At 46.8% G+C, this 21,908-nt stretch overlaps 1 protein-coding gene across 5 annotated transcripts in view; it reads left to right on the top strand.

Moving 5' to 3' along the window:
• The window catches only part of LOC139747391 (uncharacterized), a 175,768-nt gene extending 154,097 nt beyond the window's left edge, over window positions 1-21,671 (top strand). For 2 of the 5 annotated variants that reach the window (XM_071659692.1, XM_071659721.1), the window contains exon 2: window positions 19,814-21,671. In XM_071659692.1, coding sequence (XP_071515793.1) covers window positions 19,814-21,330 — 1,517 coding nt within the window. In that variant the 3' untranslated portion in view covers window positions 21,331-21,671. Of the gene's footprint in view, window positions 1-12,401; window positions 13,265-17,406; window positions 17,559-19,543; window positions 19,569-19,813 lie in introns of those variants that run through there. The other 3 variants (XM_071659683.1, XM_071659712.1, XM_071659702.1) reach the window with 3 other exon arrangements.
• The last annotated feature ends 237 nt before the right edge of the window (window positions 21,672-21,908 follow it).

Raw genomic sequence — 21,908 nt, 5'->3', positions numbered from 1 at the left:
GTACGACCCCTTTGGCTAAGATCACCTTGATCCCCGATCATATCTCTCTAAAAAAAGAAGGGGTGGTCGTCGTAGCGTCGTGGACAGGTCGTATACCGTCGCGGGGGCGAGTCGTACCGTCGCGTTTAAGTGGTCCAGTATCCTTCACTGAGGGGGGGTGGGGGGATGTGGCGGTAGGGTGGGGGACCCCCCCCCCCCCTCGTGAGTGCAGGATGTTGCATTAGTAAGCTAGAGTTGCTGTGGGCGGTGTTTATATTCTCCGTCGGAGCCTTGGCGAAGGGCAGCCAATGACATCACGTCCGAAGTAACATGTCTTGCTACTGTTGCTCCTCCACCCTGCTAGTACTGGCTCGCCTTAAGAATCGCTCCCTTCCATCAGAGATAGTGTGTGTGTGTGTGTGTGTGTGTGTGTGTGTGTGTCGATGGAATCTCTCGATAAAACACAAACTTTTTTATTTTCTTTTTTTTTTGACGAAAGTGGAGAACATCGTCCACAGGGAACCATTGTGTATTACGTGAGTTCTCCCTCACAAGACAATATTTAATTACTCTCCCTTTTTTCTCTCTCTCTCTGGTATTATAACATAGTCTGCCCTAAAAGTGACAACAAGAGATCATAATGACCCAAGTTAATATTCTGCTCATAACGCCTTCGTACGAGTAACCAGGGCAAAGAGCGAATATATATAATTACTAGGTTAAGAATGTGACGCCATTTGTGATGTGTGCGTGTGTGTGTGTGTGTGTGTGTGTATTTCACAGCCTGAACCTCCTATGTTTAATTTGTGACGTAAATATTAGCCCATGGCTCTAATACGCTGGGCATGTTAATAAGCGCCGCTGTAAATAAATCCGTCGTGGCCAAGTTGCCATTCTCTAAGTCAGTTTCGACGTTGCGAAGTTCAGCTTGGCTTGGCTTTCTTTTTGTACGACGTTTTGTTTATGTCATTGAACTTCACGTGTTGCCAGAGGTATGATGGCAGGCCATTGCCCTCGAGATTCTCTTCCCCCCCACTGTGTTGTTCGGTTGTCTTAAAAACTTTATGTAAACAGGAGCGGAAAAGCCAGTAGCGTTCTATAGAGAGATGTGCATCATGAAAGATTATAATTTTGGGAGAAAATGATATTTTTCTTTTGAAGACTGAAACAGAAAATGAGGCGTTGAGGAGAAAATCACAGTCGGCTACGGGCAACACCGACCACCGCTCCGGAACAAGTGGAACGGGAAAGAAAGTGTCTTGCTGGCGTGGTGCATGTTCCGTGAGACTCTCTCTCTCTCTCTCTCTCTCTCTCTCTATCTCTCTCTCTCCGTATGTCTCGCAGTCTCTCTATCTCGCACAGGAAAGCACCCCCCCCAAAAAAAAAAAAAAAAATAATATATATATATATATATATATATATATATATATATATATATATATATATATATATATATATATATATATATATATATATTTCTCTCTCTCTCTCTCTCTCTCTCTCTCTCTCTCTCTCTCTCTCTCTCTCTCTCTCTCTCTCTCTCTCTCTCTCTCTCTCTCTCTCTCTCCTCTAACTGTGAAACTTTTAAATACAAATTATCTACAATTTGTCTCCTCTTCCATCTTTGGTGATCATCTGTGAGTATCTATCTCTGTGTACACGGAGCTATATGGAAAAAAAATAAAGCCTCAGAGAGAGAGAGAGAGAGAGAGAGAGAGAGAGAGAGAGAGAGAGAGAGAGCGTCACATCCTCTGCGTTACGGGGAAGCCACCGTCACATGGGTGGAGCTTCGTACGTCTCTCAGTACCCTGACATTTATACCTTGTGACACTCCTTCAACCCTTGCCCTTGGCACTACCGCTGTAGTAGTGGTAGTTTTGGCAGTAGTAGTAGTAGTAGTAGTAGTGGTAGTAGTAGTAGTAGTAGTAGTAGTAGTAGTAGTAGTAGTAGTAGTGGTAGTAGTAGTAGTAGTAGTAGTAGTAGTAGTAGTAGTAGTAGTAGTGGTAGTAGTAGTAGTAGTAGTAGTAGTAGTAGTGGTAGTAGTGGTAGTAGTAGTAGTAGTAGTAGTAGTAGTAGTAGTGGTAGTAGTAGTAGTAGTAGTGGTAGTAGTAGTAGTAGTAGTCATAGCACAAATTGAGGTGGAAAACGTAACCTTTTTAAAGTCACGTCTGTAAAATGTCGTCAAAATTTACTTGGCAACCCCCAAGCACGACGGTACGACCACTGAATACGACGGTACGACCCTTGAGCGCGACGGTACGACCCCGAGTACGACGGTACGACCTCTGAATACGACGGTACCATCCCGGAGTACGAGGGGGGTACGACCTTTGAATACGACGGTGCGACCCCAGAGCGCGACGGTACGACCTCTGAGCGCGACGGTACGACCCCTGAGCACGACGTACGACCCCTGAACACGACGAACGACCCCTGAGCTCGACGGTACGACCCCTGAGCGCGACGGTGTGACCCCTGAGCATGACGGCACGATCCATGGGTATGGGGCCGTGGTCTTTGACCTGACCCCCTTAAAGGTCAGGCCAAGAAACAGGCCATCATACCCCAAGGGTCATTCCCACCAAGCCTAACCGAAATAGATGGCGATGAATGGGGGTCAAAATAGGTCACTTCAGGCAGTGGGAGTACCTCGCACCACACACCGAAATAGGTGATCTTGGAGAACAAAATTGGTGGCAAAATGAGTGTTCATACAATACTGGAGGAGGGTGGAAAATAACAGAAGGGGTTGGCGCGGAGGAAAAGACTTTTTAAAGTCATTGTTCTTCAATCGGGTTGTGATCTAAGGTGGGTTTTCTCTCCCCTCCTCCTCTCCCTCCTCCTCCTGCTCCCAGGTAAAGATGGTGACCGCTGTGTTATCGGGATAATGTAATCTTCGTGCGCGGGGGTAAGATAACCTAAAGATACAGCGAGGTTAAAACAGGTCATAAGATACAATAAGAATGGCCCTTATTATGCCTACTACTACTATTAGTACTACTACTACTACTACTACTACTACTAGTACTACTACTACTACTACTACTACTACTACTACTACAACTACTATTCAAGGGAGAGAGAGGGGGGTCAAGATATCTCGTTTATGATAACGCTATTCCATTACTATCCAGCCTAAGATAAAAAGTTATCGCTGAAAAGCAATATCAAAAACTCTTAACAGGTGATTTTGATGACAGCTGATGTTGCTTATTTGGTGTCATGTGATTGTTCTCGTGTAACAAGCAGGTCCTTCACTGCTCAGCGCATCTGGTCCATACAAGTTGTTCATCTGTAGTCTGATGGAGTTTAGAAGAACGAGAACTAAAATGATAATAATAATGATAATAATAATGATAATAATAATAATAATAACAATGATAATGATAATAATGATAATGATAATGATAATTGTAGTAGTAATAATAATAATAATAATAATAATAATAATAATAGTAATAGTAATGATGATGAAAATAATAATAATAATGTTGGAAAAAGGGTTTGCATTCACCTTGTGGATCTATCTTCAACATGAGTGACAAAAGTCGGTATCAACGAAAACGGTTCGAAACGTGTGTCGCAAGTTCAACCCAAGTGTCGACAAACTTTCCCAGTGAGTCTAAATACGTTTACGTACGTTTTAGTCTCGACTAAAGAAAGATAAAGATTCTGAAACGTTTCGAAATACCAGTGCATCTTATCAGATACTTTAAATCCTCAAGATTCTCTTATAACTTTGAAGGAAATGGAAAGGGTTGAAAAGTTCTGAAGCAGTTGCTTTGGGTTTCAAAGCTTCTGGATCATCATATGAAACTACCATGTACTATGTGTAATAATGCTTATATCAGACACCAATTCTTGTAACAATTTATGTAGTGAATATAAGTCTACTGGGGGATGACAAAGGCTCTTTACAACCTCCGTAACTAACCTTCTTTGCGCAACTGTGGTGGTCCACAGCGAATTAGCCAGTGACACATATTGATAACATTTCGAAACAGATAACATGAAAATGTTGGACATGATAAGAGGATGAGGGCTATGCAATGGTGCACCCTAGAGCTTGAGTGACACAAAGGTCGTCTTCATAAACCTTGGAAACAGAGATTTGCAGCAGACGACATCATGAATACCATTTAACAGTCGGTTATCTCATGCCCGTTTTCTGTATCAACAAGGTCGCCAACCAATCATACACCTTCCCATACATTCTCATATCTACCAATCGGGGGCATGACACCAAGATCACCTTCGACCAATCAGATCCTAACCCTACGTTCGGTTCACCAATCACATCCAACCCTACGTTTCCCACCCACTATTTAAATCCCCCCTCCCCCCCTCCCCGAGACCCTACGTTTTCTGTTCAGCAGACGGGAGTGGTGGGGGGGGGGGGCTTCGCTAACCTAATCACCCCTGGTACAGGAGGTAATTTCCCTCCTCCTTCCCTCCCTCCCTCCCCGTTGTCGGAACTTCCGGATCCACGCTAGCGACGCGTCATGGGGAACTTCGTCACGACCTCCCTCTCTCTCTCTCCCCACGACACTTCCGACCGGAAGGGTGCTGGCTGCTCCGTGGTGAGCAACGGACGCACGTCAGAAGCAGCAGTGGTGGTGGTGGTGGCTGCTCGCGACCGGACGCGCGGCCAGTGTGTGACGACTGTCCCTTGCAAGGGTGACCGGACGTCGCGTTAGCACAGCTGCTGCCGCGCCTGACCTCGCCAAGTTGAAGACTCGAGAAGAAAAATAATATGTTAATTCAATTTATTTATTCAAAAATTATGATTTAATTTTACAGCGAATGATATAACTTTATTATTTCATTATTTTATTAAAGGTAAAAGAACGACTAACTTTTGTGAACTTATGAATAAAGCTTTGTTGATAGATAGAGGAATACGTAAGGCTAAAAGCCATCTCGTCAGGTTAAAAAAAAAAATAAAAAAAACGCAAAGAAAAAATAAATCAGTTATAGGAAATTACCTGGAAAAGTGATAAAAAATTTGCACATAAGAAAAAGATAAAAGAGGGTTTTTCAGCAAGCATACATTAGACCAACCCACTTAGTGAAATCTTAAGAAATGAGACATTAAATAAACCCTACCATAGCCAGCAAACGAACCATTATGAATCATTAGTTCACTTAAAATGAATGACAGTGACTGAGACTTAAAAAAATCACTGTGAGCCAAGGGCCAATACATGTTGTGAGCCAAGGGCCAGACACATGTTGTGAGCCGAGGCCAGACACATGTTGTGAGCCAATGTTCGAATGCGTCATATAGCTGAAACTCAATTGTAACCCTGTATAATGCTGATTAGGTTAGCGTTGCCACTGTTCCCCTCCTACGTAAGATGTTGGATCCCATAAAAGTTTACGTGCTGATGCTAAAAGGTTTTTCAGATGATATGATTTGATTCACCAGTACCAAGACAGATCTCTGACAATGTGATACTTATAGCACTCAAAACCCTTCATCCAAATCAATATACCACCAGCATATTGATATAGACCATTTTGTTTCAACTTTTCAACACACACACACACACACACACAAAGGCCGCCTCCGCTACCTCTTACCACCAGAGATCCCTCTTCCCTAGGGCTGCAGTTCGACTATACATCAATATCTACTTTATCATTTACTTAGAAACCGTCTGATTGATTGACCTTTATCTTACATAGACTCCTGTTAATCATATATATTCTATCTTTAGCGTTTATAGCCTTGTAATAATAATAATAATAATAATAATAATAATAATGATAATAATAATAATAATAATAATAATAATAATAATAATAATGATATTGATAATAATAATGATAATAATAATAATAATAATAATAATAATAATAATAATAATAATAATAATATAGTAATAATAATATTGGTAGTCCACACAATAACAACACACTGACACACACACACACACACACACACACACACACACACACACACACAACACAACACAGTGAGTCTGAGATACCATCTAAAAGATCACGTCCAGATCTCCTGAGTGACCCCTCACATGGTATGTGGTTGGCAAAGGGAGGGAGGGAGGGATGGGTGAGGAGGAAGGAGCTGTGAGGGAGCTGGGGAGAGACAGTGGGAGGTAGGATGAGGAGGAAAAGGAGAGGGAGTAGAAAGGTTAATGTATGTTGTTTAGATCTCCTACCCATTTTCTGGATTCTGGATTCTCTATATCTGATCGTTTCTTCCCCCCTACGTCTATCTTTTGAGTATAGAAAGGGATAGATCGAGGGAATGGGAGAGATTTAACTCCCAAGTTCCCTTCCACCAGCCCCCCCTTCCCAGATCCTTCCACTCTTCAACCTACCAGAGAAGGGAAGGTTGAGATGGAACAGGGCGTAGAGGGTTTGGGTAGGGAAGTGATGGATGGTTTAGTGGTAGGTAGGGGGGAGGGGAGAGTGAAGATGGAGCCTGGGGAGAGGAGGGGGGGATTGGGGGCATCCCGGACAGGGAGGGTGGGATGTGGGTTGAGCCAGTTCCTTGGGGGTCATGGAGTACTCGGTTGAGTTGTTGGACGTAAGGCTTGGCGGGCGGGCGGGCGCCCCGCCGCTGCTGGGGTTCTGTACGGATGATGCAGTGGTGATGGTGAGGCCATGTCCTGATAGTGATGATGGTCTGAGGTTGATCACTGACCATCACCACTGATGGTCGTTTTCTATTGGCTTTTGCTGATGATGCCCTTCAATATTTGGAACCCAATCAACGCGACAAAGAAAACGAGACACGCCTGTTACAAACGACCCCACTAGCAAACGTCTCTACGACCAGTTAGTGTGACGTCATTCGTTAATGCCAGCTGCTGCCACTAGGGTCCGATAGACCGTAAACAAATGATGAAGATCCTCACCAGATCTCCTCAGACAATTACGGTAAATATAGTAATGTTGTATGTCTTTGTTAGATGATATGGCACAAGGGCATCAGAGGACCCAAACCAGGGCCACCACACACACACACACACACACACACACACACAAACACACATAATTCATCGACCAGCCTCCCAGGGAAGGATGAACAGCTAGGTAGACTGCTTATACAAGTATGAAGTACAAGAGACCGTCTGGTAGAATTGGTCTGATATTTCTCGCTTCCTCTAACATCTGAGGTGGTTGTAGTTCCGGAAGTTGGTTGTGACTCTCACCTGTTGTGGTCACTTGTTGTACTTGTGGTCATTTATAACCCAGCGAATACGGAACGTTACGGGAAGTTGCTGAACACTTCAGGAACACATGATCTTGCGTCGGTACTTTCGTAAACCAAAAGGGAAAGAAAGTCTTACGAACGTTGGAAAATACCAGAGACGCAAAACCGCAACTACGACGCTTTTACAACCACGACGCTTTTACAACCACGACGCTTTTACAACCACGACGCTTTTACAACCACGACGCTTTTACAACCACGACGCTTTTACAACCACGACGCTTTTACAACCACGACGCTTTTACAACCACGACGCTTTTACAACCATGACGCTTTTACAACCACGACGCTTTTACAACCACGACGCTTTTACAACCACGACGCTTTTACAACCACGACGCTTTTACAACCACGACGCTTTTACAACCACGACGCTTTTACAACCACGACGCTTTTACAACCACGACGCTTTTACAACCACGACGCTTTTACAACCACGACGCTTTTACAACCACGACGCTTTTACAACCATGACGCTTTTACAACCACGACGCTTTTACAACCACGACGCTTTTACAACCACGACGCTTTTACAACCACGACGCTTTTACAACCACGACGCTTTTACAACCACGACGCTTTTACAACCACGACGCTTTTACAACCATGACGCTTTTACAACCACGACGCTTTTACAACCACGACGCTTTTACAACCACGACGCTTTTACAACCATGACGCTTTTACAACCACGACGCTTTTACAATTACGACGCTTTTACAACCACGACGCTTTTACAACTACGTCGCTTTTACAACCACGACGCTTTCACAATTACGAAACTTTTACAACCACAACGATTTTACAACCACGACGCTTTTATAACCACGACGCTTTTACAATTACGACACTTGTACAACCACAACGATTTTACAACCATGACGCTTTTAAAACCACGACACTTTTAGAAGCATTTATTTTCCTCCGAGCAGCCAGACTCCGGTTGTGAACGGCGTTCCCCTTTTTGAAGATGGACGATGCTGTTGAGGTGGAACATATGTAAAGACCCATTGAGCGGGCGACACTGATTCTGTCAGCCATCTCCACTGCAGGTAACGACGGAGGAAAGCAAACAGGCGATTCCAGAAGTGCAGCTGGGAGAGGTGGATCACATTTCACACATGGGAAAGCTCCAGCCCGAAAGCAAGCAAGCAAGCAAGCTCTCTCTCCCTCCAGTGCACACTGGAAAAAAAATTGCATAAAGAATTTTTCTCCTTTACGTGGCGTACACAGGAAACGACACTAATGTATTAAATGGGACGTTTTTCATGTCAGTGGTGAGTGTATCGCCACTGAACTCAGAACGACCACTGAAATCAAAACGAACCCTCATTGCAATTATTTCTTATTCTGAAATCTGAATTAGTCTACTGGACGTATATGAACAAAGCATTTCGCTGAGGGAAGGACACATGGTGAGAAGTGTAGATGAAGGCGAATACAGAGCGTACAGTGGGTTACAGTACATTGATATCTATAGTACAGAGTTTCTGTAACTTCATCCACTGGACAAGTGCTTACAAAGTGTACCTGATGAGGCTTACTCAGAGGTACGTGAGGGTCTGCTGGTTGTGGTCCGTAACAGCCTGATTGATCAGAAGGACGACTGAGACAAGACCTTTTAGGGAGAGACAAGCTCAAGATGGAAAAGAAGCAATGGAAAACGTGAGATTATGTTGTGGTGGTGGTGTTGTAGTGGGGGTAGGAATGACGATAAAGTTAGTGGTGGTGGTGGTGGTTGTAGTGGGGTTGGTTGGTGGAGGGTTGAAGTGGTGGGGGTGATTGAAGGGGGGTGATTGTTGTCATGTGTGGGACTTGACCGGACACATTTGGCGACAGACGGCACGATGAGATGGTGGTGTCCAGTGAGAGATGTTGAGGGGTTAGTGGGTTGGCTGGGTCACCCCAGGGCCGCTCTGGAGAACAAGGAGGAGGAGGGAGGGAGGAGGTTGAGGGGGCTGGGCTGCCTGGGGAGGATATTTGTATGCGAGCCGTGATGTGGGGTACAGTGGCGTGGGCCTCCCCTCCCCACACCTGCCTAGAACACCCACACACCTGTCTAGCCTATCCACACACCTGTCTACTTCCTCACTTAACATAATCCAACCAACAGTGGAAAATAAATCCACTAGCAGTGAAAGATGATCCTCCCAGCAGTGAAATAATTCCACTAGCAGTGAAAATAATCCCCTAATCTGTGATATTAATCCCTCAACAATAAACATAATACCAAACCAACTCTTTTTTTTTTTTTTTGTGGAAACTGTGGGTTTCATCCACGGAACAAGTCTACCACGAGCCAGACTAAGATTCTAAAAATGTCTGGCGTCCGTAGACGTACTTAAGCCGTGCTCAGACCTGTGTAACTTTTCGCGCGCACAGGACGCGTACGCCTATTGCATGGAGAGGCAAGCAAGGCAAGGCATGTTTCATATCTGTGCGCGCAGTCCAACGTGCGCAGACGCAGGTAAGAACAGAAAGAGGCATGCGCATCCATCGAAAGAGAGGCCATATGCAGCTAGAGGCATGCGTGAGCGTGCGTGTTGTATGCGTAGACGCATGGGAAGATGCTCGGCAACTAGGCGCAAGACACACACGCCTGAACGCGCCCCCTTATGGCGCGAATATCGGAAGGTCTACCAAACTAACCTCTGGCGATTTGAGTTGGGAAAGGAATTTGAAGTGATGTTGACCATCTCGATCCATCAGTGAATAGTACATATGAAATTACGAACTACAGTGTAAAACAAGGAGGAATATATATATATATATATATATATATATATATATATATATATATATATATATATATATATATATATATATATAACAAATACGTTGCGTGACACTCCCAGCAAAACTCTCTCTTCCGGAGATCATAGTGGCGCAGATAGCGCGGGGCTTTCCAATGAGTGTGTCATGAGATGCGCCGAACGCGCGCCACACGTGTAACACTATATAACACCCAGTCATGAGCGACGGTAATGTTATACAAATTCACTGCCGCTCAGGATGGATGATAACATGACCCGCTATTCTAGTATTGTTCTACCGTAATTGCTTATCAATTACTATAAACAGACTAATCTAATAAATGAATTAATCGTTTCACCACTGAACAGATACTTTTTCATCAGTAAATGAATTAATCATTTCACCATTGAACAGATACTTTTTCATCCCACGGATTTCAGGAAAAAAAATATATGATCACTAACGAACCTGTCTCTGTGTGAGGTGACACAACCGTTACCGGTAGCCTGATGAAGCCGGTGACGTCGTACGCCTGGCAGTCCTCCGCCCCGATACGTCGATCCGACACCCAGACAGATTTCGATACCAAATATATTATCGTCAAGACTTAATGGAAGATTTTGTGTTGCAAGTGGCGAGGAGAGTTTTTTTTAAGGATTTTGAAATGATATATAATCAATTATTCAACACAGGATGATTTGATTTTAAATGGAAATTGATTCTGTATCGTAAAGAGTTCCGCTTGATTATGTGTGACAAGGTTTGGGATGGTTGAGATGGAAGTATGTAGTCTAATGCGCTATATAAGTGTGTGATGTCCAAGATTGAGAGAAACTATAATGTATTGCGGTTTAAGACGTGCACGCCGTCTTGAGAATGGACTGCGGTTGTGAGGAAGGGATTGCGTTGTGTGTGAGGTTGTAAGGAAGTGTGGTTATAAGGGTATGGAAGTTGTAAAGAGGACGTAGCGTGGTTGTGAGAGTATGGGTGCGGTTGTAAGAGTGCGGTGAGGTTTATGAGTGTGGAGTGCGGTGGTGAGGGTGGGAGGGGATTGTGAGGGGAATTGTGTGGTTTTATGAGGATGTGGGTGTGATATGAGTGGGGTGGAGATGACAGACACAGTGAGTCATAGTGCTGAGTATGGGACCCCATTTCTCAGTAATGGTTGTATATGTGTATCTGGTTGTTGTATATATATATATATATATATATATATATATATATATATATATATATATATATATATGTTGCTGCAACTGAGGACTGCCCTTCCTTGAAACTTCAGTGTCCCTTGGACGCGGGGTTGTATAATAATGATTGTATATATATATATATATATATATATATATATATATATATATATATAAACAATTAATGTATCTATAAGTAGTGAACCTGTTGAAAAAGTGTACCTCTAATTCATTTTGTAGTTATCTACATAAACTCGATCTCTTGATGAATGTTAATGTATTACATAGTGGTCTGGCCTCGCTCCAGGCACGAGGGTGTGTAGCTCCCAATAGTTCACAGGCGTCACAAATGGCGTAAATACAAAAATGCTTACGCAAAAAAACCTAAGTGTTAGTGGAAAGTCACATCGTGACGGTCTGGCCATCCCGTCACATGCTGAGGTCTAACAGTTTCCGGTGGCTATAATAAGACTCGTCACCCCTGGGGTCGGAAATCAAGACTGATGACTTAAAAGCGTCGGGGAAAATCTTGTGTTCCGGTAGGGTGGGCTGCGGCGCGCGGTGTGACCCGGGCAGCGTAGCAACTTGGGGCGGGGAAGAGAGCCCCGGAGACCTGCCTCTCGTCCTTACTATCTCCCGCCGGAGTTCTGTCGCCCCCTTTTGTCTCCCATTCTCCTCCCTTGAAGGTGAAAGAGGTGGGGCAAGGCGTCCAGCGGTCATTCTGATAAATCTGCATGCGTGTTCAGAAGCAAACAATGGGCGCAACAAGCAAGGAGGGGGAGGAGGAGGAGGATGGGGGGGGAATATTTGTATACAGAGGCAAAAGCTGTCAAGTCCGAGCGCCGGTATTACACAACTTCGTCTTCCCGGGAAGTTGATGACGTCACAGTCGCCGACGTAACGCTAGCTCCGCCCTCCCGCCGGGCGCCATTGGCTGGGCGAGAGGACGGGGGCGGAGCCAGGCAGACTGTGGATATTACTATACAAACGACTTCCCGAGGCAGTTAGTTCCCCGCCTGAACCGTCTGATGATACTACTGGTGTGTTGTCACGAGCCCAATACCTTGTGGAACTTCTAAGAGAGCTTTTGTTTATAAAAGCTCTTATCTCCATATTATTTTCTTTAGTGGGTAAGTTGAAGCTCCTGTCCTTCAGTTGGTGTTTATTGTATGTGATGGTTTGTGGGATGATTTATTTGATTGGTGTAAGTGAAGTGTACCTTTTGGAAAGTGTATAAACGAAAGCGGCGGTGGATGTAGGTTGCATGGTCTAGTGGTGGAGAGCAGCAGCAGCAGCAGCAGGGGAAGACAGGTGTTCGCCTCGGCGTCGTCGGTGGAGGAGGAAGAGAAAGCGGCACTCCACGCCCGACTGCGGCTGAACTTGATTTCGGCGGCGTGGCATTGTTGGCCAGGGTCAAACCCCCACCAGACGTGAACTTGGAGACACACACGAGCTCGATCCTCCCCCCAGCATTTTAGTGGAGTCCGTTCCAGCCGGGAGAGTGACGGACGCGAGATCCGTCCACTCAACGAAATCTCAAACACACACACGGAGTTTGATGTGGGTCAGCTAGAAGTGGTGGTTCCAAGCGACGATAGAAACTTGGGAAGTTGCATTTTGCTCTGGGCGGTGATTGATGCAGTACTTGTCATCGTGTGGCTGTGATCGCTTGCTGTAGAAAGCCGTGGCAGTCCTTCGCCAGCTATCGCACTGTGAGGACGCAGCTCCAAGAACATCATCACCTCTGGATTATCTCTTGCGCGCCGCAGCTGTGGACAGTGCAATCGGATCAGCTCTTACTATCTTGTAGCACAGTGATACAATTTTGCCCTCGCTCAACACTTGGGTGCATCAAGACATCATAACGCCAACAAAAACATTTTGGTGAACTGACTTGTGTGTTCTTGGTGAATCATCAAGAACTCAAGAGATAGAAAAAATAAAAGGAAATCTCAGTTAAAGTGCTTTGTGGTGTCACTTGATGGAGGTTGTTGGAGTTCCTCAAATTTCCCCATCAGCTTAGAGAAGCAGCACAGTTTGATAACTGATTAACCTGGACAGTAACTCGCCATCATGACGGCAATCATCCATAGAAGCAGTAAGTGTCTTCGTCACACATTGGTTGAGGCCAAAGTAGTCTTATCTCGTGCTGCTGGCGACCTCATCGAACTAACGTGAGGTCTGGGATCTTGTGTGTTTTTCTCTCTCTCACTGTGGAAGCGTTGGGTTGACTCAGGTTATGCAAGTCGATCGATTCTTACGGCTCGGTGAAGCTACGTTATTTGACTTACACTTTGGTGTGAACTTCATCGATTTTGTAAACTTTTTTTTTTTTTGGAATATCAGTGGGTGCAAGTCTTCCTGTGTGACGCCAGTGGTGATGGCAGTGCGTGCGTGAGTGGGCGCGCAGATGGCGTAGAGATGTATTCTGCGGAGGTAGAGGAACGTGCTATGCCTGAAGTGCGTCTGGTAAAATGAGTTTGTTATTGCGTAAGGTAATGCGCTTGGAGAGTGCGTGTGGGGAGGGACCTGTTGCTTGCATATGACAGTTGCATTTAAGAGAGTAATATGATGCGAGACTTGGAAAGAAATTTGTGAGTTTTTTTTTTTTTACAACTGAGGCGAATGTTTTACAGAGGTGGCCTGTGAATTAGTTTCAGGTTGGGGATGTGTTTGCAGTGAAATGTTTGAATTTATGAATTAACTTACTATTTTAGGGATGTTATGTTAACATTGTAACTATTGTAATTTTAAGGTAGTGTAGGAGGAAAGGTAGTCCAAACTTTATTCAACTGGCACCATTTGCTGATATAATTTGTGATTTAATGTTATGCATCTCTCACGATGACATGTAGTTACAGTGATAGACGCAAAGTGATAGACGCAAAAGATTCGGTAAGTGAAGATAGATAATGACACTTGGTCACCAGTGTGTTGTAAGGAACATCACACTTCACTCTAAGGTTTCCGGTAAGTGTTCGTAACTTGGATATGAAAGTTGGTAAAACTATATAATCAGTCGAGCGAATAGATCGAATGAAGTGAGAAAAGTCATGGACACCTTTGGGAGTCAAGTGTGTGTGTGTGTGTGTGTGTTGTTCTGGCAGTCCTTGAGGACGCTTGGAGGAAGCAACTGTCTCATGACAGATTCAAGGATTTAGAAAAAAAAAAAAAAGAAGCGTCAAGAGCGTTTGATGACTGCATCTCCTGGGAGTCGACTGATCGATCACCAAGGCAATGATAATCTTATCACGCATCAAATGCTGTGGATTATCTCTCCCCCCTCCCCCTTATCACGGGTTATGTTAGAAACCTTTCTGGGAAGAAGAAAAAAAAAATCAATGCCAACTGGTTGACCGTTGCCTAGATGGGTCACGTGGTACATATTACAATGGCACGGCGGCGGGGGTAAACTCGCTCTCAACCGCTGATGATGTATGGAGTCGAGGTCCATCGCGCAAAAAGGTGGTCCCAGCGGCTCAACCCACTTGCCCCAGGGGCCAGCCCAGCCTAAAAATAACCCCCTTTACAGTTGGGTTACTCAGCACCCCAGCAGCACTAGCGGCGGCAGCAGCAGCAGCAGCCATAGACGCCGCCACCCAAACTGTACGATAAAATTTCCCCTGAGTCGTGGCATCGCCGGCCCAACGCTCGAGAGAGACTTGTTACGTCATCATCCCCATTGCCCTCGCCCGCCCAGATATGTTCGCTCGCCGCAGCAACATCGTTCCTTAGTGGGCCCCCCTCCCCCCCTCTTTTTTTTTTGTAGTCTGCTTAATTGCCTATGCTCGCTATCACGCTCCTCTTCCGATAAGACACGTGAATACGGTATAGACGCGTCCTCGTCTCTCCTTATCTTGCCTGGCGCATCCATAGGGTCCCGTACCATCGCCCCCCCGCCATCCCTCCCCCTTGTAAACCAGTTATATATGACACGTGAGGTGAGCTGCACGTGTCCCACACTTGCCCACAGCTTAGTGGAGCACCTGGGCAGAGCAGCAACATGCTCCTCGGCCCGTCCTCCGGTAACGGGGGTTGGGAGAAATGATGAGGGGGGAGAGTAGAAGGGTGCTTATGTAACGACATGGGTAAGGGAGGGGAGGGGATAAGAAGGAAAAGTAGTACTTCAATGGTCTGTAGCCAGGTAGTGGATATGGGGAGTCGGATACGTAACCTGCCCGGAATGGTGCGTTGGTCACTCGGAAAATGACGACTTAAGTAGTACCATCGGGGGAGGAGGGGGTTATCGGTGGGGGTTAACTGTGGGTAATGTCGTTGTGTAAGGGAGTGCAACGAGGGGGCGGAGTTAGATAAGATTCCGACAGTCACTTGAGAGAAAATCGTGCAACTTCACCCTTATCTCTTGGTTGTCTTATCTCCCTATCTCCGAGCGATGATTGAAAATAATGTAGAATTACTTTTGTAAAGTAATTTTATAATGAAGTATCAGGTGTATATGTAAGACGTTCCGGCGGTGGGGTGGAGGGAGGGCACGAGGGATCGGATGCGCTACGGCCACGCAAAGTGGCCATTAGAACCGACATACAAAAATCCTTATGTAAAACCCCATTTTATTACATCACATGTAACCGTCGTGATCACCCTAGTGCTCCCCATCCGTCCTCCGCCTTGGCAACTGCCGAAGTTGCTTTTAGAAGGTTCTCCAAGGCTAGTGCGGAGATTACCCCCCCCCCCCACCCCAACCCTCTCCCCACAACCACCAAACCACCACCCTCCCCCCCCCCCTTCCTCGTACTACCACCTCGGGTGGGTGTGCCTCCCTCTCCTCCTCCTCCTCCTCCTCCTCCTCCTCCTCCTCCCCGGCCTTCCCTTCCCTCCCTCCTGCTGCTCCTCCTCCTCCTCCTCCCTCTCCTCTCCCCCCTGATGTGCTTGCAAGCCTGGCACGGGGTCGCTATGGGGGCACCGCAGTTACATGATTGTCAAGTTGGAGAGTTATGTAAGGTGAGGATGCTGAAGCCGCGTCCGATTCCCCCCTCTCCTGGCTCTGTGTGTGGTGGTGGCGGCTCCCACTTGTTTATTGCTGGGTTAGACTTCACAAGAGAGAGAGAGAGAGAGATAGAGAAAGAGAGAGTCGGCGTTTAAAAAAAAATATGACCGAATTTCAATGTATTGTTAGCGGACGATGATGTGTCGACATTAAATACATTTATTTAGGCCTCGGGGGGTGTTTGATGGCGTGTTTTCACTTGACGTATGTTGGTATGTAGAGAACTTCTAGGTGGGGGAGAGACCCTTTAAAGGGAACATCCAATTCAATAGCAGTCCTCATGGCCTGAGAGTCTCTCTCTCTCTCTCTCTCTCTCTCTCTCTCTCTCTCTCTCTCTCTCTCTCTCTCTCTCTCTCTCTCTCTCTCTCTCTCGCGATGCAGCTCGAGGCCACTTCTACTATGTAATATTACCATGATGTCCTTCAACTTCCACCCCCACCCAACACAAACCTCTCCCACTCCCCACTCCCCAGTCAGTCTCTCTCTCTCTCTCTCTCTCTCTCTCTCTCTCTCTCTCTCTCTCTAGGTAGGACTTGAACTCACAGTGTTAGAAAGTTTATGGGTAACTGATGTTATTCTAAGAGAGAAATTTGATAAGACTCGTAAATGGGGTGAGATGGTAAGGTTAGAATAGAGCCCTTTTAAGTATGTCTGGTGTCAGGTGATGGTGACCTGGTGGGTGGGTCACGTGACCTGGGGGCGCCCCCCCCCCCCCTCCTTCAGCCTCCCGTCACCATAGCAACCTCTCAGGCACTTCAGGATAACCTCATTCAAGTCTTACGAAGAAAACATATCATGTGGGCTGACTTTTGGATTACATTTATTTCCTTGGCAACGATACGCATTATGATGCGATCACTTTTTGAGTAACTCGAGGTTGAATATTGTTTCAAAAGTTGAGTGTTTGAAGACATGGCCTTTCTGTATCACATCTCTCGGCTTGGCTAGTCCGTGGTCGGTGCCGAGGCCGAGGCCGGCGCCACACGCACGCCTCCGAACGATTACGTTGCATCATCCAGCGCGCACTATTTTCTTCAACACATCGTCCTGATTCGTTTAGTTTCGTCGGCGGGCGTTTCAACTTGTGTTTCACCATATATTGTTGTACCACCTTCTCTTATGGTATTACAACGCAAAAATATCGCCCATAACCTTCATCCACTCACATACACAAGAGCCTAAACTCCGCCGTTCGATCGTGGCTGAAGGTTTTAAATTGGCAGCGAACCAAAATTCCACAGTTGAGGACAGCAAACGGCGGTGCAGCCCCCGTTGGTGGTTGTTAGTACACCAGCGGCCCAATAGTCGACGCCGACGCTACGGAGAAGGAAGCACTTGTACTCTGCTTGCACCCTAAGCCCCCCCCTCACCCGCCACCGACACCGTAAGTAACTTGTAAGCTGCTCCTTGGTTAGCGCGGTCGAGCTGTTGTCATGGAGGTGAGAGGATCCGCTCAGGGTGAAGTTTGAAAAATTCGGGTTCGATTTCATTGAGATTTTTTTTTTTTTAAGTGTTTGTGTTATTCTCCTTGACCTAGAGGAGGGGGGGGGGGTGGATTTAAAGGGTGTATATTTATTTATATTTATTATTCATTGAATGGGGTTTGGCCGTGGTATCGTCCCCGTGTCGCAACAGTGCCTTCGACTGACTTCCTGTGGCCCAGGCTACAGTAGCCCCTTATGTATCTCCCTCATCTCGTCACTTAATCCACATTTTTGTTTTTAATTGACGTGTCTCGTAATTACACGCGTTCCAATCCATCGTACGGTCAACTGGAGGCCTCAGTGGGATGATTCTATTAATACCTTCGCACCCGTGCAAGCAAAAACGTGAACGGACCCACTTTGTACCCAAACACATAAGAGGTTGGCCTGCAGGTAACCGAGGCGCGTCAAGCAGGCATTCGAACACACATTCGTACCCTAGCGCGGGGAGGGGAGGGGGGAGAGTGGGGCTGGGCGGGGCGGGAGAGGGAGGGAGGGGGGGTGTGGGTGGTGGTGTACAATCTTACGTCACTTCGCGACCCCAGTGTGTTTTAGGGTGTGTCTGAGTGTACCCAAAACCCCGTTGTAACTCATAACACACCAGTCGCCCTCCCCCACGAGAACCTAGTATTGGTTGAGAAAGCAGGTTGTTATTTTCCTTTGTTGTAAGGTGCTTCGCTCTCCTTTCCTCCTCCTCCTCCTCCTCCTCCCTCCCGACACAGACACACAAACACACACACACTCCCTTGTCACCCCCCCCCCCCCCCACCATCCATCCCCTAGAGCAAGGCAGCCTAGCAATAGCGTTCGCCGCACGCTTTTGTGCTTGCGGAAGACACACACACACACACAGTCATGGCTGCGGCACTACCATCATCTTTATATTTTCTCTGGCCTTACGTTGGACGTAGCTAGCCAGCCACTTCCTCACTACTACTAATACTACCGGACCACAAAGCATTATCTGACGCAGAAGTCGCTTGCCACAGTAGGTCAGGCACGGAACGTTACTTTAAACGAGTCGCTTGAAAAATTGAAAAAAAAAAAAAAAACGCTCGATTTGAGTCAGATTCTTTCGTGAGTTGACTCGAGGCCTTAAGTTTTATCTTACTGGGAACGGACCTGTGGTGTGTGCGTGTGTGTCTGTCTCTCTCAGCGACGCAGCTGAGTGCGCCAATGCAGCTGCAGCAGCAGCAGCAGTTGGGTGCACCCGGCAAGGGCCCCTGGGGTCGGCGTCCGCTTTCTCATGTAAGTCTGTTGGCCTCTCGCTACACCGGAAGAACAGTACGGCAGTTAACTTTATTTTTTTTTTTCTATCATTATTATTTATGCGGTGTTTGCATGGTATCATGGATTTTCAAGAGGAGGTGGAGGAGTGTGTAGTGTATCGCTTACTCCTCCTGCTGCAGGAGGAGGAGGAGGAGGAGGAATGCTCGGGCGGAGCTTTGTGAAGGTCAACGGTTGAGGGACTTGTTGACGCGGGAGCTGGCGTTACCAGTTGAACGCATACCGTCGCTCTTTATCTTATGATCTCGCTATTACTCTGTTCCTGCGTTGGCGGGTGTGGGGGGGGGGATGTTCCTGCGTTGGTGGGTGTGGGGGGGGGCGATGTGTTCCTGCGTTGGTGGGCGTTGAATGGAGGGGGAGGAGGAGAGGGTGGGGGGTTCCTGCGTTGGTGTAGGTGTTGACCGGGGGCGTTCGTGCATGCGTTGGTGTAGGTTTTGATGAGGCGTTTGTGCAATGCGTTGGTGTAGATGTTCATGGGGCGATCATTCTTACGTTGATGGGCGTTCGTTCCTGCATTGAAGGTTGTTGATGGGACTTTGTGATCATTCGTTGTGTTTTCTGGAACACACACACACACACACACACACACACATTTAGGGGCTTCAGTCCTGAAATGCTGAAAGGTATTAAGAAAAATGAATACACTTGTTGCGTCTTTGCTTATAATTCTCCTTTATATTATGTTTTAAGTAACCGTTAACTTAATGTAGAGTTAAGGTAATCTACGTCATTTGTGACTATCAGGATAATATGCACAGTGAAATGTTTTGGTGTCGTAAATCTTTTATGACGTAAATATAAGCTTGTCTCTCCCACCTTGGTGCCATTTAGCATGACCCACCTAACATCTGTTTTCTCTCTTCCTCAGATGTTCTACAGCATCAAATTATGGTTGCTGAGACAGTGAAGTCTTACCCGGTGAACTACCCGGCACTCATCCCGCTCTCGCCTTCAGTGGCCGGTGTTGGGGGCTACAGCCCCTGCTCCTCGTCGCTGCTGCACGCCACCAACTACTCCTCCCCGCATATGATGGACCAGAAGCCCCCACAGCAGCAGCAGCAACAGCAACAACAGCAGCAACAGCAGCACCAGCAGCAACAGCAAGGTCAAGGACCTCAGTTGGGTGGGTCACACAGCGGTCAGGATACACCCGTTGGCCTAGGTGCTCCTGGCCTCACCCTACCTTCCACCCTGGATTTGGCAGCGCAGCTCCGCAAGAAGGAGATGTTCACCCAGAGGAAACAGCGCGAGTTCATCCCCGATAGCAAAAAGGATGACTCCTACTGGGACAGACGGCGTCGCAACAACGAGGCAGCCAAGCGGTCCCGCGAGAAGAGGCGCTTCAACGACATGATTCTCGAGCAGCGAGTTATCGAGCTCACCAAGGAGAACCACGTATTGAAGGCCCAGCTGACGGCCATCAAGGAGAAGTACGGCATCCTGGGCGAGAGCCTGATCAACGTAGACCAGGTTGTCGCCAACATGCCCCAGGCCGAACAGATCCTGGCCCTTAGCAAACGCACCAAGTTCTCGCAGGCGCTGATGACGCTCACAAACTCCCCATCCGTCACGTCCCTGCTCAGCCCCGCCGGCGGGTGCGAGTCTGGCTCCACCACTCCGAGTTATAGCGGACAGCAGGACCCACCTTCACCCCAGCATTACTACCCTCCACCCTCACAGATGGATGATCATGAAAGCACATACGACGCCCCACCATCCCAGCAGTACGCCGCTTCCACCAACAGTAATCTCTATTACGGGCAGTCTGCCCTAAACCTCTCTCGCACCTCCTCGCACTCACCCCCGTCTCCCGCTACCTCACACATGGATTACTCTCCGAGCGATCCAGAGCTGTGCCGGCGCTCCCCTGAGGCGGGTATGTCCCTCCCTCACAAGCTAAGACACAAGAGCCACCTTGGAGACAAGGATGCCGCCGCACAATCCCTCCTCGCCCTCCACTCCATCAAGTCCGAGCCCAATGAGCACCAGCAGGACGCCGCCGAGGACTCCGTCGGTTCCTCCGACGAGCGGGACTCCGGCATGGGCTACTCCTCCTCCTCCTCCTGCTCGGATTACAACCGGGCGTCTGACAGTTCCTCCTCCCCCACCGCCTGCTCTATAGTCGATAGTAGCAGCAGTAACGTCAGCCAACAGCCTCTAAACATGACCCACTTCCACCAGCAGCAGGTGCAGCAGCAGCAGCAGCAACAACAGCAGCAGCAGCAGCAGCACATGCAGCAGGGTGATGGTGGAGACCAGGTGCTCGAGTATGAGAACACCCACTTGAGATCAGAGTTGGAGCGGCTAGCGTCCGAGGTAGCCACCCTCAAGTACATGCTCGTTCGCAGACCGCGATCCGAGACTGACTCTGACGGATCGCGTTAAAATAGCGATTCCCGTCCGTCTGTCCGTATGTGTGTGTGTGTGTCGTGTAAGTGCGCGTTGCTGTGACATGGGCGCGCGCCCCGCGCCCGTGTGGGCGGTGGGCGCCCCTAGTGTGATATTCACACCCGCCGGGGCCCTACAGACTAATGCCTGGCAAACTTTGTGCACTCTTGTCTTGTACCGCCAGAAATGGCATCTCTCGCCACTTTATTCTGACTAATGTTAATTATTCCTAATAATATTATTGTACACTTTTAAGAAAATCATACCAATGTATTTTCTCTTAAATTATACAAACTGTACATAATGTGCCATTAGATAATATATGTTTTGTGATGCAATATTGTGTTTTCTACCCCTGTCCTGATACTGTCCATATTATTGGAAACATATATATATATATATATATATATATATATATATATATATATATTGACAAAGATTCAGACAAGATCAAAGAGCCATAATACCCAACAACGCATATTTGTTTAATAATTAATGATAAAAAATTTATTTGAAATGTTATTAAATATATAAAAAAAAATCAATAAAAAAATCTCGATAATTTACATAGATAA

This window comes from Panulirus ornatus, chromosome 5 (genome assembly GCF_036320965.1).
Source record: "Panulirus ornatus isolate Po-2019 chromosome 5, ASM3632096v1, whole genome shotgun sequence".
NCBI lineage: Eukaryota > Metazoa > Arthropoda > Malacostraca > Decapoda > Palinuridae > Panulirus > Panulirus ornatus.
This window is presented reverse-complemented; position numbering and strand designations above follow the sequence as displayed.